The 22,598-nt window shown below is 47.9% G+C and overlaps 1 protein-coding gene across 1 annotated transcript in view; it reads left to right on the plus strand.

The window, feature by feature from the left end:
• PANX1 (pannexin 1) overlaps positions 1 to 22,598 on the plus strand; it is a 58,878-nt gene that overhangs the window by 31,243 nt on the left and 5,037 nt on the right. Inside the window, exons 2-4 of the mRNA XM_055581663.1 lie at positions 8,191 to 8,330; positions 20,278 to 20,501; positions 21,841 to 22,490. Coding sequence (XP_055437638.1) covers positions 8,191 to 8,330; positions 20,278 to 20,501; positions 21,841 to 22,490 — 1,014 coding nt within the window. The remainder of the gene's footprint in view (positions 1 to 8,190; positions 8,331 to 20,277; positions 20,502 to 21,840; positions 22,491 to 22,598) is intronic.

Consider the following 22,598-nt stretch of genomic DNA (forward strand, 5'->3'; position numbering starts at 1 on the left):
AGAAGAATTCCCACACAGCACCTGGGGAGGGAGGGTGGATGTGTCTTTGTCAGAAGATGCTGAGGGCTTTCCCAGGACTCCCAGCCCTTCAGATACTAGCAATGAGAAGAATGGAAACAAAGCTTATCAAGAAAAAGAGGGACAGTGAAGTCCCACCTCTGAGGGGGGTTGACCGGTTACAGAGCAAGCTGCGCTGGCCTGGCGCTCACTGGAGATGGTCCTACCGAGAAGCTGTGCGGGCTGGCCCGCCTCCCTGCTCCCGTCCTGGCTCCCCTCGGGCTGGGAAGCCCTCTGGTTGTGCAGCGGCTGAGTCTGCAGCTCAGAAACAAACCTGGCTGGGCTGCCTCAGGGAGAAGGCATGAGCTGCGCCTTGGGCTCCAGTCAGGGGTCTGGGACGTGGGCCGGTGATGGCGTGATGCGGGTCTCTTGTTAGCAGATGCTGAACCTGCTGCCACGGGGCCCTGGAGCGCATATTTCCTGCCTGTGACCTTTCATCCTCTCTGGCCAGACTCAGATGGAAAGCCCACAGCTGTGTGCACCCTCAGCCGGATGGACATGGTGGTGTTGTTCCTGGTGTAAATTGGACACGCATTTCTTGATTTCCGTACAGTTGTGAAAGCAGCGCAGATCTCTCGAAGCTACCCCCTAGAATCAGAGTGTCTTCACTCAGCCAGTGCGTGGCAAAGAGAGGCAGGCAGAGACAGGACCCAGGCTGGAGGGTCACTGCCGGTCAGGGACTCTGTTTCCTCAGCTGTGAGAGTTTCTTACCATTAATTGAGATACTATTTATCATAGTACTTGGGAACATCTTGGGCCTTCTCAGGAGGCTCAGTGGTAAAGTCTCCACCTGCCAGTGCAGGAGATGTGGGTTCAATCCCTGGGCCAGGGAGATCCCCTGGATAAGGAAATGGCAACCCACTCTGGTATTCTTGCCTGGGAAATCCCATGGACAGAGGAGCCTGACGTGCTGTGAGTTCATGGGGTAGCAAAAGAGTCAGACATGATTTAGCGACTAAACAACAACGACAGAAGCACCCAGACAGGTGTTGTTTATTTCTATGGGGTGCTGTATGAAGCTGAGAGAGAGGGAGAGAGGAAAGAGAGAGTGTGTGTCTGTGTGGGTGTTCTGTGTGTGTGACTGTGTTCACCCTGCCAGCCAAGAGCTGAGATATTACTAGAGGGGATAATGCATGAGTATTTATACAGCCTGGTTGAAGGTAATTATCTGCATATTTCTGATGGCTTTAAAGGGCTCCAGGAGCTCAGTGGGGACAAAGCTTTATGGAGAGGGTGAGCTGGTCTTTAAAAGATGGACGTGGAGGGGCACTGACTTTAACAGAACTAGAGAGAGGGCCCCTGGGTGGAGGGAATGGTGTGATGAAAGGCAAAGATTTAGGAGCAAATGGGGCCTGTACATGCCATGGCAGCAATGGGTTGGGTTGAAGCATCAGTTTGGATTGGTCCTCTAGGTGGTTGGGAACCAGTGAAAAACACTGAGCTGAAGGAGTGTCAAGATGACAACTGAGCTCGAGGGCAAATGATCTGGCAGCAGTTTGCAAAGGTGGGGTAGAGAGAGACGAGAAGCTGTCTTAACTGGAAGACTGCTAGGAAAATACATAAAAGACTTGTTCACCTCCCAACAGTATTATTTTTTCTAGTTTTATTGAGTTATAATTGACTGTATAAGTAAAAGGTGTATGGTGTAATGATTTGACTTACATACATCATGAAATGATTATCACAGTAAGTTTAATGATCATTATTGGTCTCATAAAGGTGCAAAATAAAATAAAATTTTCCTTGTGATAAGAACTCTCGAGATTTGCTCTCTCCACCGCTTTAATGTATGACACACAGCAGTGTTAAGTGTGTGTGTAGGTTGCTGGTTATGGCCCTAACCCTCATGGTTGGAAGTTTGTGCATTTGACTGCCTCCATCCAATCCCCTGTCCCCCACCCCTGACTCCTGGAACTGCACATCTGACCCCTTTTTCTATATGAGTTTGTTTCTTTGTGTGTTTGTTTTTGAAGTGTAATTGATCTGCAACACTTAGTTCCTGGTGTACAACATAGTGATTTGATATTTCTTCCCTTACAAAATGATCATCCCCCAATGTTAGTTTGAAGAGTAAATAAGACAGAAGACGCGGAGTTGCATTTGAAGATGAATCAGCATGGGCCAGGACCAAGCATCCTAGCCCCATGGCAACAGTTGAGCATCCCAACACGGTGATTTAGGCCAGGCGGACAGCCCTGGGCGAAGGTGTAGGACTGCACAGCCCTGCTTGGACAGGTTCCCGCACCCTCTGGCTTTGCCCCTCTCTTTTTCCTGCCTTCACTCCCAGTTTGGCTCTTTTCCTTGTCTGGCTCTTGATTTCCTTTGTTTCCTGCTTCTGACTTGGGAATATCCAGTACCTGGGGCTCGATTTATTCCTTTCCCTGGGTTTGACCCTGACCATTCCTAGGAAAAGCTCTGCCCTCTCTGGTCAGTTGGAGTGTCCGCATATTCAAACCTGCCCCCGCCCTGTTTCCCCCGCTCTGCCGGAGGCCTGGCTCCCAGGACTGCCTCTAGCTTGGCCTCCTTGGAGGGACTGGTCTCCGCCCTGCCCCATCACTCAGTCACGTCTGACTCTTTGTGACTCTATGGACCATAGCCTGCCAGGCTCCTCTGTCCATGGGGATTCGCCAGGCAAGAATACTGGAGTGGTTTGCCATGCCCTCTTCCGGGGGATCTTCCCAACCCATGGATTGAACCAGGGTCTCCTGCATTGCAGGTGGATTCTTTACCAGCTGAGCTACCAGGGAAGTCCAAGGAATGGTCTAGATAGGAGCATTTTAAGAGCCTAAGAGTTGAGTACAGATTCAAGTTCTGGCACCCCCATTGACTTCACAGATTTCATTGGGTGGGGGATTGCTGAACTACTTTGAGCTTCAGTTTATTCCAGAGTAAAATGAAGATAAGGTCTCTCTATCCCTTTTCCACATTTGGTTGTGAGGTTTATATGAGATGATGATTTAAAGATGGCATGGTGTCCTGTGAGTATCAGTAGTCTTTTTCTTCTGATCTTCCATTTCAGGAGAAGAACATTTGAACATACTTGTACTTACGAGCGGGAAGGATTGAAGGCAAAAAGAGAAAGGGGCAGCAGAGGATGAAATGGTTAGATGGCATCACTGACTCAATGGACATGAATTTGAGCAAACTCTGGGAGATAGTGGAGGACAGAGGATCCTGGCGTGCTATAGTCCATGGGGTCACAAAGAGTCGGACAGGAGTTAGAGACTGAACAACAATACTTATGAGGCTTCCCTGGTGGCTCAGTGGTAAAGAATCCACCTGTCAATACAGGAGACACGGGTTTAATCCTTGGGTTGGGAAGATCTGCTGGAGAAGGAAATGGTGACCCACTCTAGTATTCTTGCCTTGTAAATCCCATTGTTGACTGAAAAATATTAGTCACAGTCTGTAAATAGAGAGTTATTTTATTCCAGGAGGCAGCATCTCATTAGCTCTGAGAAAATTGCTCTGAGGAGGCAGGAGAGGAGGTCAGGCTATATATAGGTTTGCAACTAGGGGAGCAGGCAATTTATACATCAAAGATTATTGTTAAGTGGAGAGGAAAACCAGATATTAAGGGATTTAGTGTTCTTCTGTGTCTGAGAAGATGCAAGCTTCTGGGCTCACTGAATTCATTCCTTTCATATGCCCCTTAGCTACCTGGGGCCAATCCTATTCTTTTTTTTATTTTTATTTTTTAATTTTTTTATGTTTGTTTTTATTTTTTAACTTTACAATATTGTATTGGTTTTGCCATATATCAAAATGAATCCACCACAGGCATACATGTGTTCCCCATCCTGAACCCTCCTCCCTCCTCCCTCCAGATACCATCCCTCTGGGTCATCCCAGTGCACCAGCCCCAAGCATCCAGTATCATGCATCGAATCTGGACTGGCAACTCGTTTCATATATGATATTATACATGTTTCAATGCCATTCTCCCAAATCTTCCCACCCTCTCCCTCTCCCACAGAGTCCAAAAGACTGTTCTATACATCAGTGTCTCTTTTCCTGTCTCATATACAGGGTTATTATTACCATCTTTCTAAATTCCATATATATGCGTTAGTATATTGTATTGGTGTTTTTCTTTCTGGCTTACTTCACTCTGTATAATAGGCTCCAGTTTCATCTACCTCATTAGAACTGATTCAAATGTATTCTTTTTAATGGCTGAGTAATACTCCATTGTGTGTATGTACCACAGCTTTCTTATCCATTCATCTGCTGATGGACATCTAGGTTGCTTCCATGTCCTGGCTATTATAAACAGTGCTGCGATGAACATTGGGGTACACGTGTCTCTTTCCCTTCTGGTTTCCTCAGTGTGTATGCCCAGCAGTGGGATTGCTGGATCATAAGGCAGGTCTATTTGCAGTTTTTTGAGGAATCTCCACACTGTTCTCCATAGTGGCTGTACTAGTTTGCATTCCCACCAACAGTGTAAGAGGGTTCCCTTTTCTCCACACCCTCTCCAGCATTTATTGCTTGTAGACTTTTGGATCGCAGCCATTCTGACTGGCGTGAAATGGTACCTCATTGTGGTTTTGATTTGCATTTCTCTGATAATGAGTGATGTTGAGCATCTTTTCATGTGTTTGTTAGCCATCTGTATGTCTTCTTTGGAGAAATGTCTGTTTAGTGCTTTGGCCCATTTTTTGATTGGGTCATTTATTTTTCTGGAGTTGAGCTGTAGGAGTTGCTTGTATATTTTTGAGATTAGTTGTCAGTTGCTTCATTTGCTGTTATTTTCTCCCAATCTGAAAGCTGTCTTTTCACCTTGCTTATAGTTTGTTTTGTTGTGCAGATCCTATTCTTTTTTTTTTAATTTCTCATCCCTCTCCCCTTGCGCTCCTCCCCCCCAGCTCTAGTGGGTGGTAGTGTCTGCTGGAGCACAGGCGTTGTGTTACCTTTTGGGAGCCCTGGTTCACGTTTGGAGGCTTGAAGTCACTGATGGCTGTCACATCCTTGTTTGGCCGGAGACACTCCATTTCCCACCGTGGAGTGGGGAGCCCGGTGGGCTGCAGTCCTTGGGGTCGCAGAAGAGGCAGACATGACGGAGCAACTAAACAACAGCAGCAACGTGCTTATGACTGTAAGAACATAACCGTGAGCTCAGCACGTCCCCAGCTCCATCTGTAGACTCGGTTTCCTTTCTTCCTCTTTTCTGCCAAAGCTTGCAAAAGGTTTGGTGTGAAAAGTTTAGTTATTTATGCTCCAGTGCTTTCCACTACTGCCCTGGGGGAGGCCCCTGAGGTCCCAGGACAACCCACAGCATTTTCCTTTGGAAAGATTACTACATGTTGGCTCCATGCACCATGAGGACTGTATCTACAGGAACTTCTGGGCCAGACAGGTTTCCATGAAATCCTAGTAGCATGGTCCATTTTCACGAGAATGTGTTTGAACAGATGGTGCCAAGCAAGCAAAGTGCCCGAAACCATTTATAACCCAGGGCCTGTCTGTTTCATTGTGGTCTCATTGTATCTGCAGATTTATGTAAGCCTTGGTGTCTGGGATCTCGTTGGAAGCATTTGACAAAGGAATACTGATGCAGGAGCAAAGCGAGGTTAGCCTGGGGGCCTGTGCTGTTCTGATCCTTCTCTTGTTGATCGAATGTAAGAACTCAGGTTTAACCGGGTCAGAGTTGGAAGGGACCTTGATATGTCTTTCCCACCCCCAGCTTATGTGTAAGCCATTCCTGGTTGGCAAGAACTTATGCTATTAGAGGACATTTTCAGATGGTGTGTGACTTTTCACAGTGATCTCCAAGGGCTCTTGCTGAGAAGTCCTTCTTTGACCTCTTTGAGCAAATGAAGAAGGGGTTGCAGCCCCTTCGCCCCAGGAATCTGCTCTGCAGCCAGTGTGGCCACCCTCACTGCCTTCTCCTGCCACGAGTGTGAAGGCCAGCCCCTCCCCAGAGGCTTCCCTGCTGGCTCCTGCAATGCGGGAGACCCAAGTTTAGTCCCTGCATTGGGAAGATCCCCTGGATGAGGGCCTCTCCGTGGGTCGGGCACGCAGCCCATTCCCAGTATCACGGGACATCCCCTGGACAGAGGAGCCTTGTGGGCTGCAGTCCGTGGGGTCACAGAGTCAGACACAACAGCGAGTAACTCTTTACTCCCCAGAGGATGGTGACCGTTTGCGGGTGTTCGTGTCCCTCATAAAGGGACCAGGGATGTCCAGCCTGTGTCTTCCTGTGGTCCTGTGCTCTCTGCAAGGTGGGGAGGGAGAAGATGGGCACCCCTCTCCCGTCTTTAAAGCTGTAACGCAACCTGCTGGCCACTTTGTACAGGAAGAGATAGCGCTCAGTGTGCGACTGTCGGGGACCAGGTCCTCTTCTCAGAATGCAGACTTTAATGTCGGTCCCATTTGGACATCCCAGGAGTTGTAAGTCAGTGGTGAGGTCCCCGGCTGTGTGACGGCAGGTTTAGGTGCAGCATTGTCAGAGCCATGTGGCGGGGAGGGGGAGCCTCTGCCCCCAGGGCTGGTGCCCGTGGCGCTGCTGAGCCCGCCGCGGAGCCTCAGCGCCAGCCCTGTGTCTGCTGGCGAGGAGGGGAGACGCGGCGTCAGCCCTGCACCCAAAGCTTCATTGTCTTGTTTTCCACGGTGGCCCCTGTGAGTCAGGAGTCTGCTGCTGCCCCTGCTGATGCTGCTAAGTTGCTTCAGTCGTGTTCGACTCTGTGTGACCCCATAGACAGCAACCCACCAATCTCCCCCGTCTCTGGGATTCTCCAGGCAAGAACATTGGAGTGGGTTGCCATTTCCTTCTCTAATGCATGAAAGTGAAAAGTGAAAGTGAAGTCACTCAGTCGTGTCCGGCTTTTCACGACCCCATGGACTGCAGCCCACCAGGCTCCTCTGTCCATGGGATTTTCCAGGCAAGAGTGGGGTGCCATTGCCTTCCCCGAGGAGGACTCTACCAGGCAGTAAATGACGGCAGCATTTATGGGGAGACGCGGGCCTCTGCTTGCAGAGGAGAGAATGAGGTCTGGAGCCCCTCACAGAAGAGCAGCAAGTTATGAGGGTCCGCACTCTGTGCCCCACTCCCTGCCTGCACGTTGGCACTTGAAAGCGTCTGCCTTCTGAACATACACCACTTGGGCTGTAATTCTGGCCTCAACCTTCTTTTTGCTTAGAGGGGATGGAAAACTCGATTTTCTGTCCAGGGATGTATTACCAAATGTTGCACCAACTTTCTTTTTCTCAGGCTGAACGTTCACTGTTTCTTTGTTGTAAAAAGGACTTCTTTCCTGTTCAATTTTCTGTACTGAGTCCTCCTTCCCCACTCCCCACCCTCCACGGACTAAGTTGCTTTAGTCGTGTCCAACTCTGTGCAACCCTATGGACTGTAGCCCGCCAGGCTCTTCTGTCCATGGGATGCTCCAGGCAGGAATACTGGAGTGGGTTTCGTGCCCTTCTCTAGGGGATCTTTCCAGCCCAGGGATTGAACCCACATCTCTTACATCTCCTGAATTTGGCAGGCGGGTTCTTCACCACTAGTACCACCTGGGACCGCACCCCCCCCACCCCCCCACCCCCCCGATCCTTACCCTAAACTAAACTAACTCTGCCTGTGTCCTTAATGCATGTTTGGCTCTGGTTCCTTTCCTGCTCACTTTTCCTTCTTAAAAATTTTTCTCTGATGGCTGGGTGGGCTCTCTAGGTGCAGTGTGAGGGCCTCCCGCTGTGGTGGCTCCGCTTCTGTGGAGCACAGGCTCTAGGCTCCATGCGCTTCAGTAGTGGCAGCGCCTGGGCTTAGCTGCTCCATGGCCTGCGCAGCAGGGATCGAACCTGTGTCTCCTTCATTGGCAGGAGGCTTCTCATGCACTGGACCACTGGGGAAGTCCTTACTTTTCCTTTTTATGATGGTGTCTCTTCTTTCAAGAGTTCTTCCCCAACTGAGCCCAAGCTGCTGTCATATCCAGCGCTGGCCAGAAAGCTTACAATAGTCAGCTTTACTGCAGACTAGGATATTTGGTTTCAGTGCTGGCCTCGCTCCTGTCGTGGTGCTTGGTGATTTAGTAAACACTTGCAACCCTGAGGCCGGCGGGGAGGGGGTGGTGCGGCGGGAAGGGTCCGTACACCTGCACTCACACTGACTTGAAACACTGTGTTCTTGCTTCTTAGGTACCCAGATAAGCTGCTTCTCCCCCAGTTCTTTCTCGTGGCGTCAGGCTTCCTTTGTAGACTCTTATTGCTGGGCGGCCGTCCAGCAGAAGAACTCCTTGCAGGGCGATTCTGGAAACCTTCCATTGTGTCTACATAAGGTAATGGGGGATATTGCAGATCTCACCTCTTTGCTTTGCCTGCATGGGAACTGAGGTCCGGAGTGGCTGCACCAGTCCACAGCCGCCTGTGGTCAACCAGGGCTGTAACTCAGATCTTAAAGCCATAGCATGTTAAAATCGGAAGGAACGTCTAAGATGACTAGATCCAGCGCCTTCCTTCAGCAGATGGGAAACTGAGGCCCTCTGATTTTAGCTCTGTAGTGGCTGGCACCTTATGCGTCTCAGTCACCTTTCTACCCTTGATGCCCAGGGATGTCTAAACCATAGGAGGCTCTCAGGCCATTTTTTATGCCTCAAGGAGCTTTGTTAGAGAACAGCAGAGCTGGGACTCAGAGCTTCCACCAGCTCCTATCCCACCACATGCAGGACCTCTTGGGAAAAGTAAGGACAAACCTAGAGGTCAGTAGCTTCCAGCCTGTGTGTTACTCCACCATCAAGAAGCCCAGGAATGAATTCATTTGGGGGTGTTGGTTGCAGCACAGCTTTTGGCATACACGCCTTTGCTTTCTGATGGGTCCACGTGCTGCAGGGAAGGGGAGATTGCTGCCTGGGAGATAGCAGTGTCCTGTAGAGAAGAGGAGCAGGCCAGGAGCCTGCCGGGGGTGCGCAGGGGCAGGGCACACAGCGGCTTCGCAGTGCGGGGCTTGGGCCAGAGCCCCCAGGTTTGCACAGGAGAATGTTTTCTGCATAATGAAACGGCTCCACTGGGTCTTCTCTGTGCTTGTGAAAGTGGGACTTTGTTTCAACTTGTCATTATTTTCAACCACTGGTCTTTTTGTCCATCATGAAAACAAGTAGAATGTGTATCTTGGGACTTCTCATCCACCAAGGAAATCATGGTATGTTAGCTGCTAAAAAGCCAGAGGCCAACATTTGAGGCTGTCCTGCCTTGAGCACATAGCATCCTTCTTTTTTAAAAAAGAACAATGTAAATCATTTGCTGTGACTCAGACTTGTCCCCTTATGTCTGTGTATCACGTGCCATTTGGCACAATGATGCTCTCCACTGACTCCCTTCTTCTTTGGGGTTGGGCTTTATTTTTGACTTTCTGCCTTGGCATTGATTGGGTCCTCATCAACTTTGCATGCCTTAGTAGCCAGGGCAGCAGATAATAAGGATCTTCTGCATGGATGGGTACAGTTCTAGAAACTGAATGTCTTTGTTTGCACATCTAAATGCATGCTCTTGTAGTTTGGTGGTGGTTTAGTTGCCATGTCGTATCTGACTCTCATGACCCCGTGAACTCTATCCCACCAGCCTCTTCTATCCATGGGATTTCCCAAGCAAGAATACTGGAGTGGTTGCCATTTCTTTCTCTAGGATTATCTTCCTGACCCAGGGATCGAACCCACATCTCCTGCATTGGCAGACAGATTCTTTACCATTGAGCCATCAGAGGAGCTCTCTTGTGGTAGTTTAAGTCCATTTATTTAAATGGTCTTCTGAGAATGGGAAGTTGTGATCAGTGGCTGGGCTGGGCGCTGATGGATCCACAGAAGAAGAATGTATATTCTGGGATTGTCCAGTGTAGGAGGTGGCAGGGATGTTAGAGACTGTGAAACTTCTAGAGCAGGAAGACGTTCAAAGATTCTGATCCAGATGCATTTTACATGTGAGGATAAGGGCCTCTTGGGAGGTCATGCCCAGGAGTCACAGAACTAGTTGCTGGCTGTAAGGTGAAAATCAGGTGTCTAGGCTCCTTTTGCCTCTGCAGGGTTGGGGAAGTCTTGTGGAATGATGTGGGTAGACAAGCCATAAGTTTTTGATGTTAGTGAAAGATGAAGCTCTTTTTCTGGTGATGGTAGTCTGGCTTGTTTTGGTAGAAGTTTGGCTGAAACTCTGAGCAGAGGTCTTTCCAGATTCACAGGACTGGAGACAAAAAATTGAACAGGCCAAGTTGGAAGGACCCTGGTCAATGCCCTAGGCTTGAAAGGCCATTGCTGAGGAGTGAGGGGTAATGCAGAGTTCACCCAGCCCTCATAGGGTCTGGAACCTTGGTTCGAAGCATTTTAGCACCAATTAAATGAAGGGAATTTGGGATTGTCAGTGTCGCTAGTCTACTGCCAGCCAGAAGCAAAATTAAGGCAGTCCTCACTGGAGGAAGTCACTTCATCCAGAGCCTCAGGCCCTTGCTCCGTTTTTTCGCATGTGGTGTTCAGCACTCAATCAGAAATAACTGGAGTACAGGAGAAATCCCAAAACTAGAAAGAGACCCTCAGACCATGAGAGTGCCCTCAGCCCCTTACCGTTGTACCTGCCCAGTGTCCCCCTGCAGCACCAACCCCCTCCTTTTGGTGAATGGAGGAGCCCCTTCTCCTGACCAAAGCCAGACCCGCGTGTGACCCACCTGTGTTCTGGATCCCCCTCCCAGGTTATATGGACACTTCTCCCCATCTTTCTTGTCTACATCCTCAGCCCTTCCCTTCCCAAGGGCTCTCTTCCCAGTGATGTTTTAGCAAGTCCACCTCTGCAATGCATGGTCTTGTCGAGGTCCCCTCCACCCTCCTTGTTGCTGAGTTACTTCTCTCGGGGGCACATGTTGCTTGGCTTCTCTGGCATCCAGCCCTGCGGGCCGTGCCCTCTTGCGGGTGCTGTCTTGTCTCTCGGGGCAGTGTTGCCCTTTGCCCGTCCCTGAGAAGCTGGGGTTCTCTCCCAGGGCACCTTCTCGGCACCCCTCCTGGAGCCATCCCAGGCCCCGGTTCCTCTTACCTCCTGTGGGCTGTTGACTCCCACGTCTTCACCCCCAGCCCTGGCCTTCTCTCCTGAGCTCCAGATCCGCACAACCCGCTGAACCCCGAGCTTGGACCTTTGGAGGTCTGGCTCGTGCCTCCAGCATAGCTTCAGAGCTGACCTTCCGTCCCCTGCCTGTCCGCACTGTGACCTCTAGCTTGGTTCATGACACCAGCCACCCTGTTAGATCAGCCACAGATCTGAGGGCCACTGCGACTCTGTCTCTCTCCCCACATCCTGTCTGTCATTGAGCCCTATCAGGTCTGTTTCCTTAAGCAGCTCTGAGCCCTTCGCCCCTCGGTCTGGCCCCTGGGACTGCCTGTCATCTTGGTCACGTTCCACATGATCACAGGGGCTCTTTTCAGCCTGACTGTCATTTTCCTGGCTTCCCTGATAGCTCAGTTGGTAACGAATCTGATGCAGAGACCCCAGTTCAATTTCTAGATTGGGAAGATCTGCTGGAGAAGGGATAGGCTACCCACTCCAGTATACTTGGGCTTCCCATGTGGCTCAGCTGGTGAAGAATCCGCCTGCAACATTGGAGACTTGGGTTTGATCCCTGGGTTGGGAAGATGCCCTGGAGAAGGGAAAGGCTACCCACTCATTTCCCTAAACAAACACCTCCAGTGTCCTTATGAAATGTCTCTATTTCTTAAAAAAAAAAAAAAATATATATATGTATATATATATATATAGGCTAACAAGTTCACTCTTCTTTCTGGCCCTGTGAACCCAGCCTTGCCTCCACATGCAGCCTCACCCCCGCTGCACCCAGGGGCCCTGACTTCCTGCAGGTCTCCTGTTCTTGGTTGTTTCATTCACATTCTACTTTGAAGTGCCTTCCCAGCCCCAAATCCGGGAACTCCTAATTTGGTTTTCTAGTCTCAGCTTAAATGTCATTTCCACTTAGAAGCTTCCCCTGAACCCTAGACTGAGGGTTGTTGCCAGTTAAAACTGCTTCAAGGGGCAGGTGGGTGAATGGGAAGCAGGAATAAGACTGTGGGCTGGCTGAGTAGACAGTAGACCACACGCCCTGCCTCAGACTTTCAGATCCTAGAATTGGGGCAGCAGCCGAGCAGACTATCATCTGTACCCCACCCTGGTCTGCATTGCTTGGTTGTGTATTCCCAGAGTAGCTTGCCCTTTCCATACGGTCATTACTTGCCTTGTGTGCTAAGTTGCTTTAGTCATGTCCAACTCTTTGTGACCCCATGGACTGTATCCCACCAGGCTCCTCTGTCCAAGGGATTCTCCAGGCAAGAATACTGGAGTGAGTTGTCATGCCCTTCTCCAGGGCATCTTCCCGACCCAGGGATCGAACCCTTATGTCTCCTGCATGGGCAGGTGGGTTCTTTACTACTAGCGCCACCTGGCGCTTGCCTTAATTCTTCTCAATTAATTCTTTATTTCCAAGACTCTTAAGTTTCATGAAGGCAGACCTGACGTGTCTTGTTCATCCCTATGCCCGAGGACTCTGCACCATCCATAGTGGGTGCTCGGAACACACGTGTGGACGGGAGGTGAGGAACGAGGTGGCTGCAAGTCCTGATCAGAACCAGACTTGGTTCTCCAGGAGCCTTCTGACTTGTGCTCACGATGAGAGGGTTAGAGGCACAGGGTTTATGTGAACACTTCTCAACTCAGTTCTGATGTCAGAGCTAAAATGAGAAGATCCAGGGACTTCCCTGGTGGCCCAGTGTTTGAGAATTTGCCTTGCAGTGCAGAGGACGCAGGTTTAATCCCTGGTTGGGGAATTAAAATTCCACATGCCATGGGACAACTAAACCCATGCACCACCGTAAAAGATCCCACACGATGCAACTAAGACCTGCCTCAGCCAAAAAAAAAAAAAAAAAAAAAGACCCAGAATCCCCCTGAAGAAGTGGAGCACTGGCGTGTGCGTGGGCCTGACTTGGCAGTGCTGTTACTCATGCTGGCACTCCTCTGCACCTGCTTTTTTCACGTCTCCGGCCTTTTTCCTCCTCCCTTTCTCTCCCACCCCTTATTTCTGGTGACTCTAGTACCTGAGTTGTCTCTGGTTGAAATGTGGGTGCACTCACAGGACCAGCAGCTGGCACTCCAGGACTGTTTGATAATTGGTCTTTTTTTGAATGTTCTATTCTCTTTGTTCAAGTTCATAAAGTAGACAACTGTTAGGCACGATTTCTTTCTGAAACAGAAAAACTAGTTTTTGACTGAAAAACAAACAGACAAAAACAAGAAGAAACTTAAAATTAACAGAGTTGTCAGATCTTGCAATGTTTCCTTTAAGTGGATTCAAAGAAGCTTAGTTGGAGGGATTCTCTGAGGCTACCAGACCAGAGGTTTTCAAACCTTAGCATTATCCATGTGAAAATACAGGACCCAGGGCCCCAGCCAGACTACTGAGTAGACACCTGGGAGTTTGAAACCTGTGGGGTTAAGGCCCAGAATGTGATTTTTATCCACTTTTGAGGAGTCTGCTTTTGCTAGGCCAGATTAGGTTCCACTGTAGACACCGGTCATCGAAACCAGTGTTTCCCAAACTCTGTGTGCACGCAGATCACCTGGAGATCTTGTTGAAATTTTGATTCAGACTTTTGTTTTTCTTTGCACGTCTCATTTTGTAGTGGTGGTTGTTTTTCTTGTTGAAAACTGGACATTGTTGAGAATATATTGTAGCCCAGCCAGATAGGTTACTAAACAAAAAAGCAAATAACAAAGCAATCTTGGATGAGGGAGGGATCAGAATCTATAATCCAGAGTTGCTGCACTATAGACTCAGATTCAGTAGGCCTGATGGGGGCTGCATTCTGCATTTCTAACAAGCTCCCAGGTGATACTGAGGGTGCTTGCCTGTGGATCACTTGTTGCAAAGCAAAGATCCCGGGCAGGGGCTGGCAGACTGACGTACGTGCCCCAGCCAGATCCAGCCCATCACCCATCTCTGCAGATAGTTTCATTGGAACACAGCCATGCCCTTTCCTGTACACTTTACCTGTGTCTGCTTTTATACTATGACAGAATCACCTAGTTGTGACAGAGGCCATATGGCTCACAAACATTTCCTGTCTGGCCCTTTGCAGGAAAAAGTTTCCCACCCCAGATCCAGAGCTCCTAAGCCCTCCCAGATGATCCAGTGAAACAGAACTCACCACCTCACAGAACACTCCGTGCTGTGTTCGTGCCGATCTTTAGGAAAGGTTTTCTTGCTTCCTTGTGACTTGGTTCTAATGCTATTAACAGGAGTCTTTTCTTCTTTCACACACAAATGCTGTGTTTGTCGTCTTCTCTTTTCCTAGTCTCTCTTCCTGTTAGGTCCTTCCCAGGATGTCACTCAGCACAAAGCCTGCTGCCTTGGGTGTCTTCCTTTGAGTGCAGAATAGGATGACATACCACCTTTCTCCTCTCTCCTCTGTAAACCGCTGATGTAATGCATTAGTCTTTCTGGGGAGCCCTTCACTCATTGGGCTTTGTGTAATTGAAGTTATCTTTAAGTATGTTACTGTCCAAGCAACAGGCATCCAGGGACAAACATAATTTGTAAATCTTATATGTCTCCTCCCCTATGGAATTTGTTCTTGATTAACGTGACTCCTGCTGACTGATCCTGAAGTGTTAGGGTGTCACATCCTCCATGCTTCGCTTATCTTTTCCTGCACGTTCTGCTTGGATCCTAACCATGCTCTTGGCTTCTTTGACCATCTCTATGCTGCAGGATCTGAAATTGGAGAGAAATGGTCAGATTTTCTTTTATTTTTGGTTATCTGCTACACGTCTGCACCAGGCTACTCTTGACTGTGGTGTCTCGTGTTCATACTTTCTCATCTCAGCTCTGTCCTCTACATCGCTCCTCTCTGCTCTGAGTCTGTTCCTCCTTGTTTCTTTATTTCAACTGATGGCGCTACCACTCATGCCCTCACCTAAGCTGGAAACCCGGGATTATTAGCCCTAGTTCCTCCCCTTTTCCATCCATTGCTTACAGTTGGGCACCAGAAGATATGTTTTTCCCTCTGTGTATTGAGTTGGCCAAAAACTTCATTCAGATTTTGCCATAAGATGTTACTGAAAAACCCGAACTAACTTTCTGGCTGACTCAGTAGCTCTCAAATCCGTTTTCTCCGCTGCTGCTGCCTTGTTAGTGCTAATCACCGCCTCTCTCTGCAGCAGTAACCTCCTGCCTGCTGTCTCCTCGTCTTTTCTTCACAGCTGTAATAATCTTTCTAAAATAGATTTCCATCATGCCCTCCACTAGTGGCTTCCCCTGTGGGAACTTCATAATTCAGCTCATGCTTCCCCTTTGTGTGGATTTCCTGGGGCTGCTCTGACAAGTGACCACACACTCAGTAACTTGAAACAACCAATATTTCCTCTCTGCTAAATTTGGAAATCAGGGTGTCAGCAGAGTCGATTCCTGCTTTGGGGCTCAGAGGGTCTGTTGGTGTCTCGCTGCTGGTTTCTGGTCATGGCTGGCGGTCTTGGTGGTCCTTGTCTTGTAGGTGCATCACTCTAGTTTCTGCCTCCATCTTCACATAGCTTCTCCCCTGTGTGTCTCTGTGTCTTCTTATGCCTGCTTAGAGGAATACCAGTCGCTGGATTAGAGCCCACCTTAAGTTAGTTAGCTTGGTCCTTGGAAGAAAAGCTATGACAAACCTAGGCAACGTATTAAAAAGCAGAGACATTACTTTGCTTACGAAGGTCCATCTAGTTAAAGCCATGGTTTTTCCAGTAGTCATGTGTGGATTTGAGAGTTGGACCATGAAAAAGGCTGGGCGCCAAAAAATTGATGCTTTAGAACACTGGCATTAGAGAAGACTCTTGAGAGTCCCTTGGACTGCAAGATCAAACCAGTCAATCCTAAGGAAATCAGTCCTGAATATTCATTGGAAAGACTGATGCTGAAGCTGAAGCTCCAATACTTTGGCCACCTGATCTGAAGAGTCAACTCATTGAAAAAGACCCTGATGCTGGGAAAGATTGAAGGCAGGAGGAAAAGGGGACAAGAGGATGAGATGGTTGGATGGCATTGCAGACTCAATGGACATGAGTTTGAGCAAGCTCTGGGAGATGGTGAAGGACAGGGAAGCCTGGCATAATGCAGCCCATGGGGTCACAAAGAGTCAGGCATGACAGAGCGACAGAACAACAGCAACAACTTAAGTTAGTATGCCAGGCTTTCCAGGTGGCTCAGTGGTAAAGAATCCACTTGTCAATGTGAGAAATGCAGGGGATGTGGGTTTGATTCCTGGGTTGGAAAGATCTCATGAAGGAGGAAATGGCAACCCACTCCAGTATTCTTGCCTGGTAAATTCCATGGACAGAGGAGCCTGGTGGGCTGCAGTCCATTTGGTCACAAAGAGTCAGACACAACTGAGCACGCAATGCTAAGTTAGTATGACCTCATCTTCACTAGTTACATCTGCAAAAACTCTGAATCATGCAATCATGACTTTGAAAGATGCTGAGACCTCAGAACTAACTGGGAGTAGATAGAGCTTAGGAACAAAGCCGTTCCCCTCTAGCAGATGCACTTGAAAGCCTGGTAGTTTCTCTATTCTCCTTATTTGGACAAAAGGATTTTAAAGAATACAATTTCATGGCCCTTTTTAAAAATTCCTATTTCAGTGGAATTAATTTTAAAACCATCTTGCTGCAGTTTCATTGAAAATCACTTTTTTCATTCTGATGGAAAAGAAAAAGGTTTAACTATGAAGAAAAACTAAGAAATGGGACATTCCTCTACATTCAAAGTACAGGGATCAAGGTACAAGGATACTTAGAAGAAAACAAACATTCGATATATAATACCTTTAAACATTCATTTTTCTAGTTGCAGTGAGTGGTGTTGAACTATTCATTGGTGCTGATTATTACATGGTTTTGGCATGTTAGAAAAATTGTCACAGGCTGTAAATAGTTCAGAGAAGGCAATGGCACCCCACTCCAGTACTCTTGCCTGGAAAATCCCATGGGTGGAGGAGCCTGGTAGGCTGCAGTCCATGGGGTTGGACATGACTGAGCGACTTCACTTTCACTTTTCACTTGCATGCATTGGAGAAGGAAATGGCAACTCACTCCAGTGTTTTTGCCTGGAAAAACCCAGGGATGGGGGAGCCTGGTGGGCTGCCGTCTGTGGGGTTGCACAGAGTTGGACACGACTGAAGTAACTTAGCAGCAGTAGCAGTAAATAGTTACTTTTCAATTCAAAAGAATGCTTGGAGGTAAAATGCTATTATTCAAATATCTTTGAAACAAAAGTGACTTTAACACATATTCCATAGCCCCAAGTTAGAAACAGTATTCCCTCCATGGTTCTCAAAGGAAATCCCTGTTTCTTCTGGTTATGGAAGGAACACAAACTCATTTTTATACTAATGGGCACACTTCAAGGCGACTAGGATTAAAGGAACACTGTATCTCACTGTAGCCAACAATAAATCATGTGGCCAAAATACAGCTAATCACAGCCTCTTGAGTGTATCATTGTGTAGCAGCTCTTTGTAAATTGGGTTAGTAATTTTGAGGAGGCCATCCCATGCCAGAACCCCCGAGGGAAGCAGCTACTTTGGTGGGACTTTGGAGTTTCTGAGCCATTTCTGCTATTTGTCTTGCCCCTGGCGGAGGGCTTCCTAATGTGGGCTCCATGATAGCATCAAGAAGATTATGAACTGGGATTAGAAAACATAGGGCAGCTTTATTTTCTGTCTACTTCCAACTAAAACTTGATAAACCATGTCTGTAAGTAGTCAAGAATCTGTAGTGGTATCGGCACCACCTGTCACTGTCACCCATAGAAACCTCAGCTGCCTTGAAGTACTTTTTACTTTTCATCACTTCCAAGTTACTGTGTTGTTGGGTCATCTGTTAGATCCCATCAAATGTGCTGCTGCTGCTGCTAAGTCACTTCAGTCTTGTCCGACTCTGTGCAACCCCGTAGACGGCAGCCCACCAGGCTCCCCCATCCCTGGGTTTTTCCAGGCAAAAACACTGGAGTGAGTTGCCATTTCCTTCTCCAATGCATGCAAGTGAAAAGTGAAAGTGAAGTCGCTCCGTCGTGTCCGACTCCCAGCGACCCCATGGACTACAGCCTACCAGGCTCTTCTGTCCATGGGATTTTCCAGGCAAGAGTACTGGAGTGGGGTGCCATTGCCTTCTCCGTCAAATGTGCTAATAAGAACCATATACAAATCTGTCTTTTAATGTTGTAATAGCTGTATATCAGTGTCATCCATTTCCTTTGTGAATTTGTGTTACTTTAAGCATTTAAAAATGCTATTCTTCATGAAAAACAAGGCAAACTAAGGAACTGTCACAGAACCAAGGTTTCTAGGGAGACATGACAGCAAAATGCAATGGATACCCTAAATCTTGAAACAAAAAGAAGGCAATAATGGGAACACTGGAGAAATCCAAATCAAAGCCTGCCATGTAATTAATGGTACTATATCAACAACGGTTTCTTCCTCTTAACAAGGGTACCATGGAGATGTCCAGTGGCAGCAGTGGGGCATACTGAATGAGGGTCATTTGAGAACACTCTGGACCATCTTTGCAACTTTTCTGTACATCTATTAATAATCTATAGTGGCTTCCCAGGCTTCCCCAGTGGTGCTAGTGGTAAAGAACCCACCTGCTGATGTAGGAGACGTAAGAGATGCATGTTCGATCCCAGGGTGGGGAAGATCCCCTGGAGGAGGGCATGCCAACCCACTCAGTATTCTTGTCTAGAAAATTCCATGGACAGAGGTGCCTGGCAGGCTGCAGTCCATAGGACCAGAAAGAGCTGCATGCAACTGAGCGACTGAGCACACACACACACACACACACACACACACAGTCTGTAGTGAGTCACACTCTCACTTGGTCTGCTGCCGGCTTCCAGAGATGTTGGGGTGGGGCTTTTGTGTCAACTCAAGGCCTTTGTAGCCTCTTTCTGTTACAGCTCTGAGGATCTATGTAGAGAGAGCAGTCCAAAGGGAGGGAGAAGTTTTCCAAGAAGTAAAATAATTTGCAGTGTATTATGGTGGAAGAGGCATAGTTCTGGGATCAGAAAGGTCCAGCTTTGTATTCTGTCTCTGTCACCAGTTTTGTGCTCCATGGCCAGAAATTGCTCTGGGCATCCTCTTCCTCTTTGCAAAATGAGGCCATCAGTAATGGCTTTGCCAAGGTATTGTGAGGATTGATATTAACGTGGCCACTCAGTAGCCCTTCCGTTGGTTCTGGTTGGTGTGTTTTAGTGCCTGTGACATGTCAGGCACCATGCAAAGGATTTTTCATAAGGTATCTAATTTAATCTTCATAACACATGTACTGTATGACCATTTCATAGATAGGGAAACTGAGGTCAGAGGCTCAGCAACCTTGCTGTTAAGGCCACTACCTGAGCTTGACTTCACATCTGTGCTGGCTTTAGCTTCCTCTGTCTTGGAGGCTAAGCCTTTCTTCCCTTCCCCAGGGGTCTTGGTTATAGGATGCTCTTCACTGTCTCTGACTTCTGAATCCTCATCTCATTGGATGCTCCCCCATGACTCTCCCATAATTGTTCATTATGGTTGGCTTCTCCAGACTTGAGATTACCTGGCTGTAAAATGAGAATGTTGTGTGGTCCTCACGGTCTGTCCCTCTACAGAAGATCCATTCTGCACTTGTCGATTTTACCTGCTTATTTCTGCTGTTTCATGGGGTGTTTACTGGGTCACTGAAACCAACATTTTTCTAATTTGTTTTGAGCAAAGTTGTGCATTTCTGTGTCATTCTCCTAGATTCCAGAGAGGGAGAAAAACAGTTCCAAAAGCCTTAGTGACCTCCTAAAACCATAGCGATTAAAAAAAGAAAAAGAACCTGGAGGCCACTGTGACATTAACATCTTCCTTAATTGTGATTTTGTGGAGGGATTATTTTAAAGGACCAGGGAATAATTTTATTTTTTGTTTCTTTTCTTTGATTAGAGTGGAGACATCATATGTCATGATGTACTTGCCAATTATTTCAAATTGAGTCTAGCAAAGTTGGGGAGTTACTAGTGTCAAGTATTACCTGGACAGGTGAATTTAGCCATAAGATGTAGCTACTGGGTAAGGAGCCTGATTTTCACAAGCGATGTGGGGATGCCTTTAGTGTGAAAATGAGAAAACCACTAACAGTGCTTGGCACGATTACTTCAGTGGGGGCTGGGGGTGGTCTGTTGATTGCATGATCTGCTCCCCTGTTTTTCAGTTTTTCCCCTACATCCTGCTGCTGGTGGCCATCCTGCTGTACCTGCCCTCCCTGTTCTGGCGTTTTGCAGCTGCTCCTCATGTTTGCTCGGATTTGAAGTTTATCATGGAAGAACTCGACAAAGTTTACAACCGTGCAATTAAAGCTGCAAAGAGCATGCATGACCTTGACTTGAGAGACGGTGCCTGCCCAGCACCAGAAGTTAATGAGAACATGAGGCAAAGGTAACTCAGCCCCCAGCCCATCGGGATTTGGGAGTACGAGTTTGCTGCCCTTCTCCTGTCCATCTGGGCTTTGGGTTCTCACTACCAGTACGTGGGGGACTGCCATCTGCCTAGTGACACCCAGGGGGAGCCAGGAAGCCCCCCCCCCCCCCCCCCAGATCTCACCCTGGTTGTCTGCCCCAGCAGCGGTCCTCACCTCAAGTCCTTCCCTTGTGGAGTGAAGCGTCACTCTCTCATGTTCTCAAGTGCAGGGCGAATTGCTTTGACCTTCCCCTTCATGGAGAAACACAGGATTATGAGGCTCCTGGGCACCGAGAATGGACATGCGGGAACTAGGGAACAAGTAGACAGCACCTTGCTTTTTGGACATTCTTCTTTTGGTTTTTGTTATTGACAATAGCAATAACAGCATTAGTAGGTCTCATTTTGGGCTTCCTAGGTGGCACTAGTTAGTGATAAAAAATCTGCCTGTCAATACAGGAGATCCAAGAGGCGTAGGTTCAATCCCTGGGTTGGAAAGATCCCCTGGAGTAGGAAATGGCACCCCACACCAGTATTCTAGCCTGGAGAATTCCATGGGCAGAGGAGTCTGGCAGATCACGGTCCATGGGACTACAAAGAGTTGAACACAACTGAGCACACAGCTCTCATTTTTAAAAGTTCTTAATATAACTCAGACACTGTTGAGTTTTCCAAAGTGCATTGTCTCATTTAATATTCAAAACATCATTACAGATAACTGCATTTATTTATCCCCCACTGCCATTGTCCACCCCCCGCCCCCCCCACCCCCCACCCAGTTGAAAACTCTGTCCTGTAGCTTTAAGTGGGAGACCTGGAACCAGGACCAGGTTTAGCTCACAGGCTAAACCCACACCCTCTCAGCTGTCTGCCTCCCACTGCTGGCCTATAGGAGACAGATGTGTAGGCTGGAAAAATTGTGTTTATTCTACACACTTGAATGGAAAATTATAGTTTAAAAAAACAGCAATAGAATAAGAACAATCAAGTTCATGTAACAAACATTTACCATTCAGTAGGATGACTGAAGCGATTTAGCAGCAGCAGCAGCAACCAGGAATTGTTCTAACAATTTACAAGTAGTACATTTAACGAATTAGACCTTCCTTAAAATATCAAGTGGGGCGAGAAGGGTTTTATTATTACTTTTCCTTCTTTAAAAAAAAAAAAACTAATTTAATTCCCTGGGTACTCGAGTGAAGTTACAGGTAGAGAAGTATGGAAGGGAAGGTGATGGAAATTTTCCACGTGGTACCATTGAATGTGTTTCTATTTGGTGGTCTTGGTGAGGGTTTAAATTATTTTTGTTTCTTTTTAGTTCACAGGAAAGCCACTTCAGGTACCCAATTGTGGAACAGTACTTAAGGACAAAGAAAGCCTCCAGACATTTAATCGTCAAGTACATGAGCTGCCGGGTGTTGTCACTCAGCACGATACTGTTAGCCAGCATCTACCTGGGCTATTATCTGAGCCTTTCCTCCCTCTCGGATGAGTTCGTCTGCAGCATCAAATCTGGCATCCTGAAAAATGACAGCACTGTCCCTGATAAGTTCCAGTGCAAGCTCATTGCTGTTGGTATCTTCCGGCTGCTCAGTTTCATCAACCTCGTGGTGTATGTTATGCTGGTTCCGGTGGTGGTCTACTCCCTGTTTGTTCCCTTCCAGCAGAAGATGGATGTTCTCAAAGTGTATGAAATCCTGCCCACGTTCGACATTCTGCATTTGAAGTTGGAAGGGTACAATGACTTGAGCCTCTATGTTCTTTTCTTAGAGGAGAATATCAGTGAACTCAAGTCGTACAAATGCCTTAAGGTCCTGGAGAATATTAAAAGCAGTTGTCAGGACGTTGACCCCATGCTGCTCCTGACCAACTTCGGCATGATCAAGATGGACATGGTTGACGGCAAAAATCCCGAGCCTGTGGAGATGATGGTGGAGGAGCTGGGAGACCAGACGACAGAGCTGCAAGGTAGGCCTGGCTCTAGGGGAGCTGGGGAGCCCATGGAACCCTCTGTGCACCTCCAATGACTGACTGGCAGTGTCTGCCCCACCCACTGGTGTTAGCCCGTTTCTCTGG

This window comes from Bubalus kerabau, chromosome 5 (genome assembly GCF_029407905.1).
Source record: "Bubalus kerabau isolate K-KA32 ecotype Philippines breed swamp buffalo chromosome 5, PCC_UOA_SB_1v2, whole genome shotgun sequence".
NCBI classification, from domain to species: domain Eukaryota; kingdom Metazoa; phylum Chordata; class Mammalia; order Artiodactyla; family Bovidae; genus Bubalus; species Bubalus kerabau.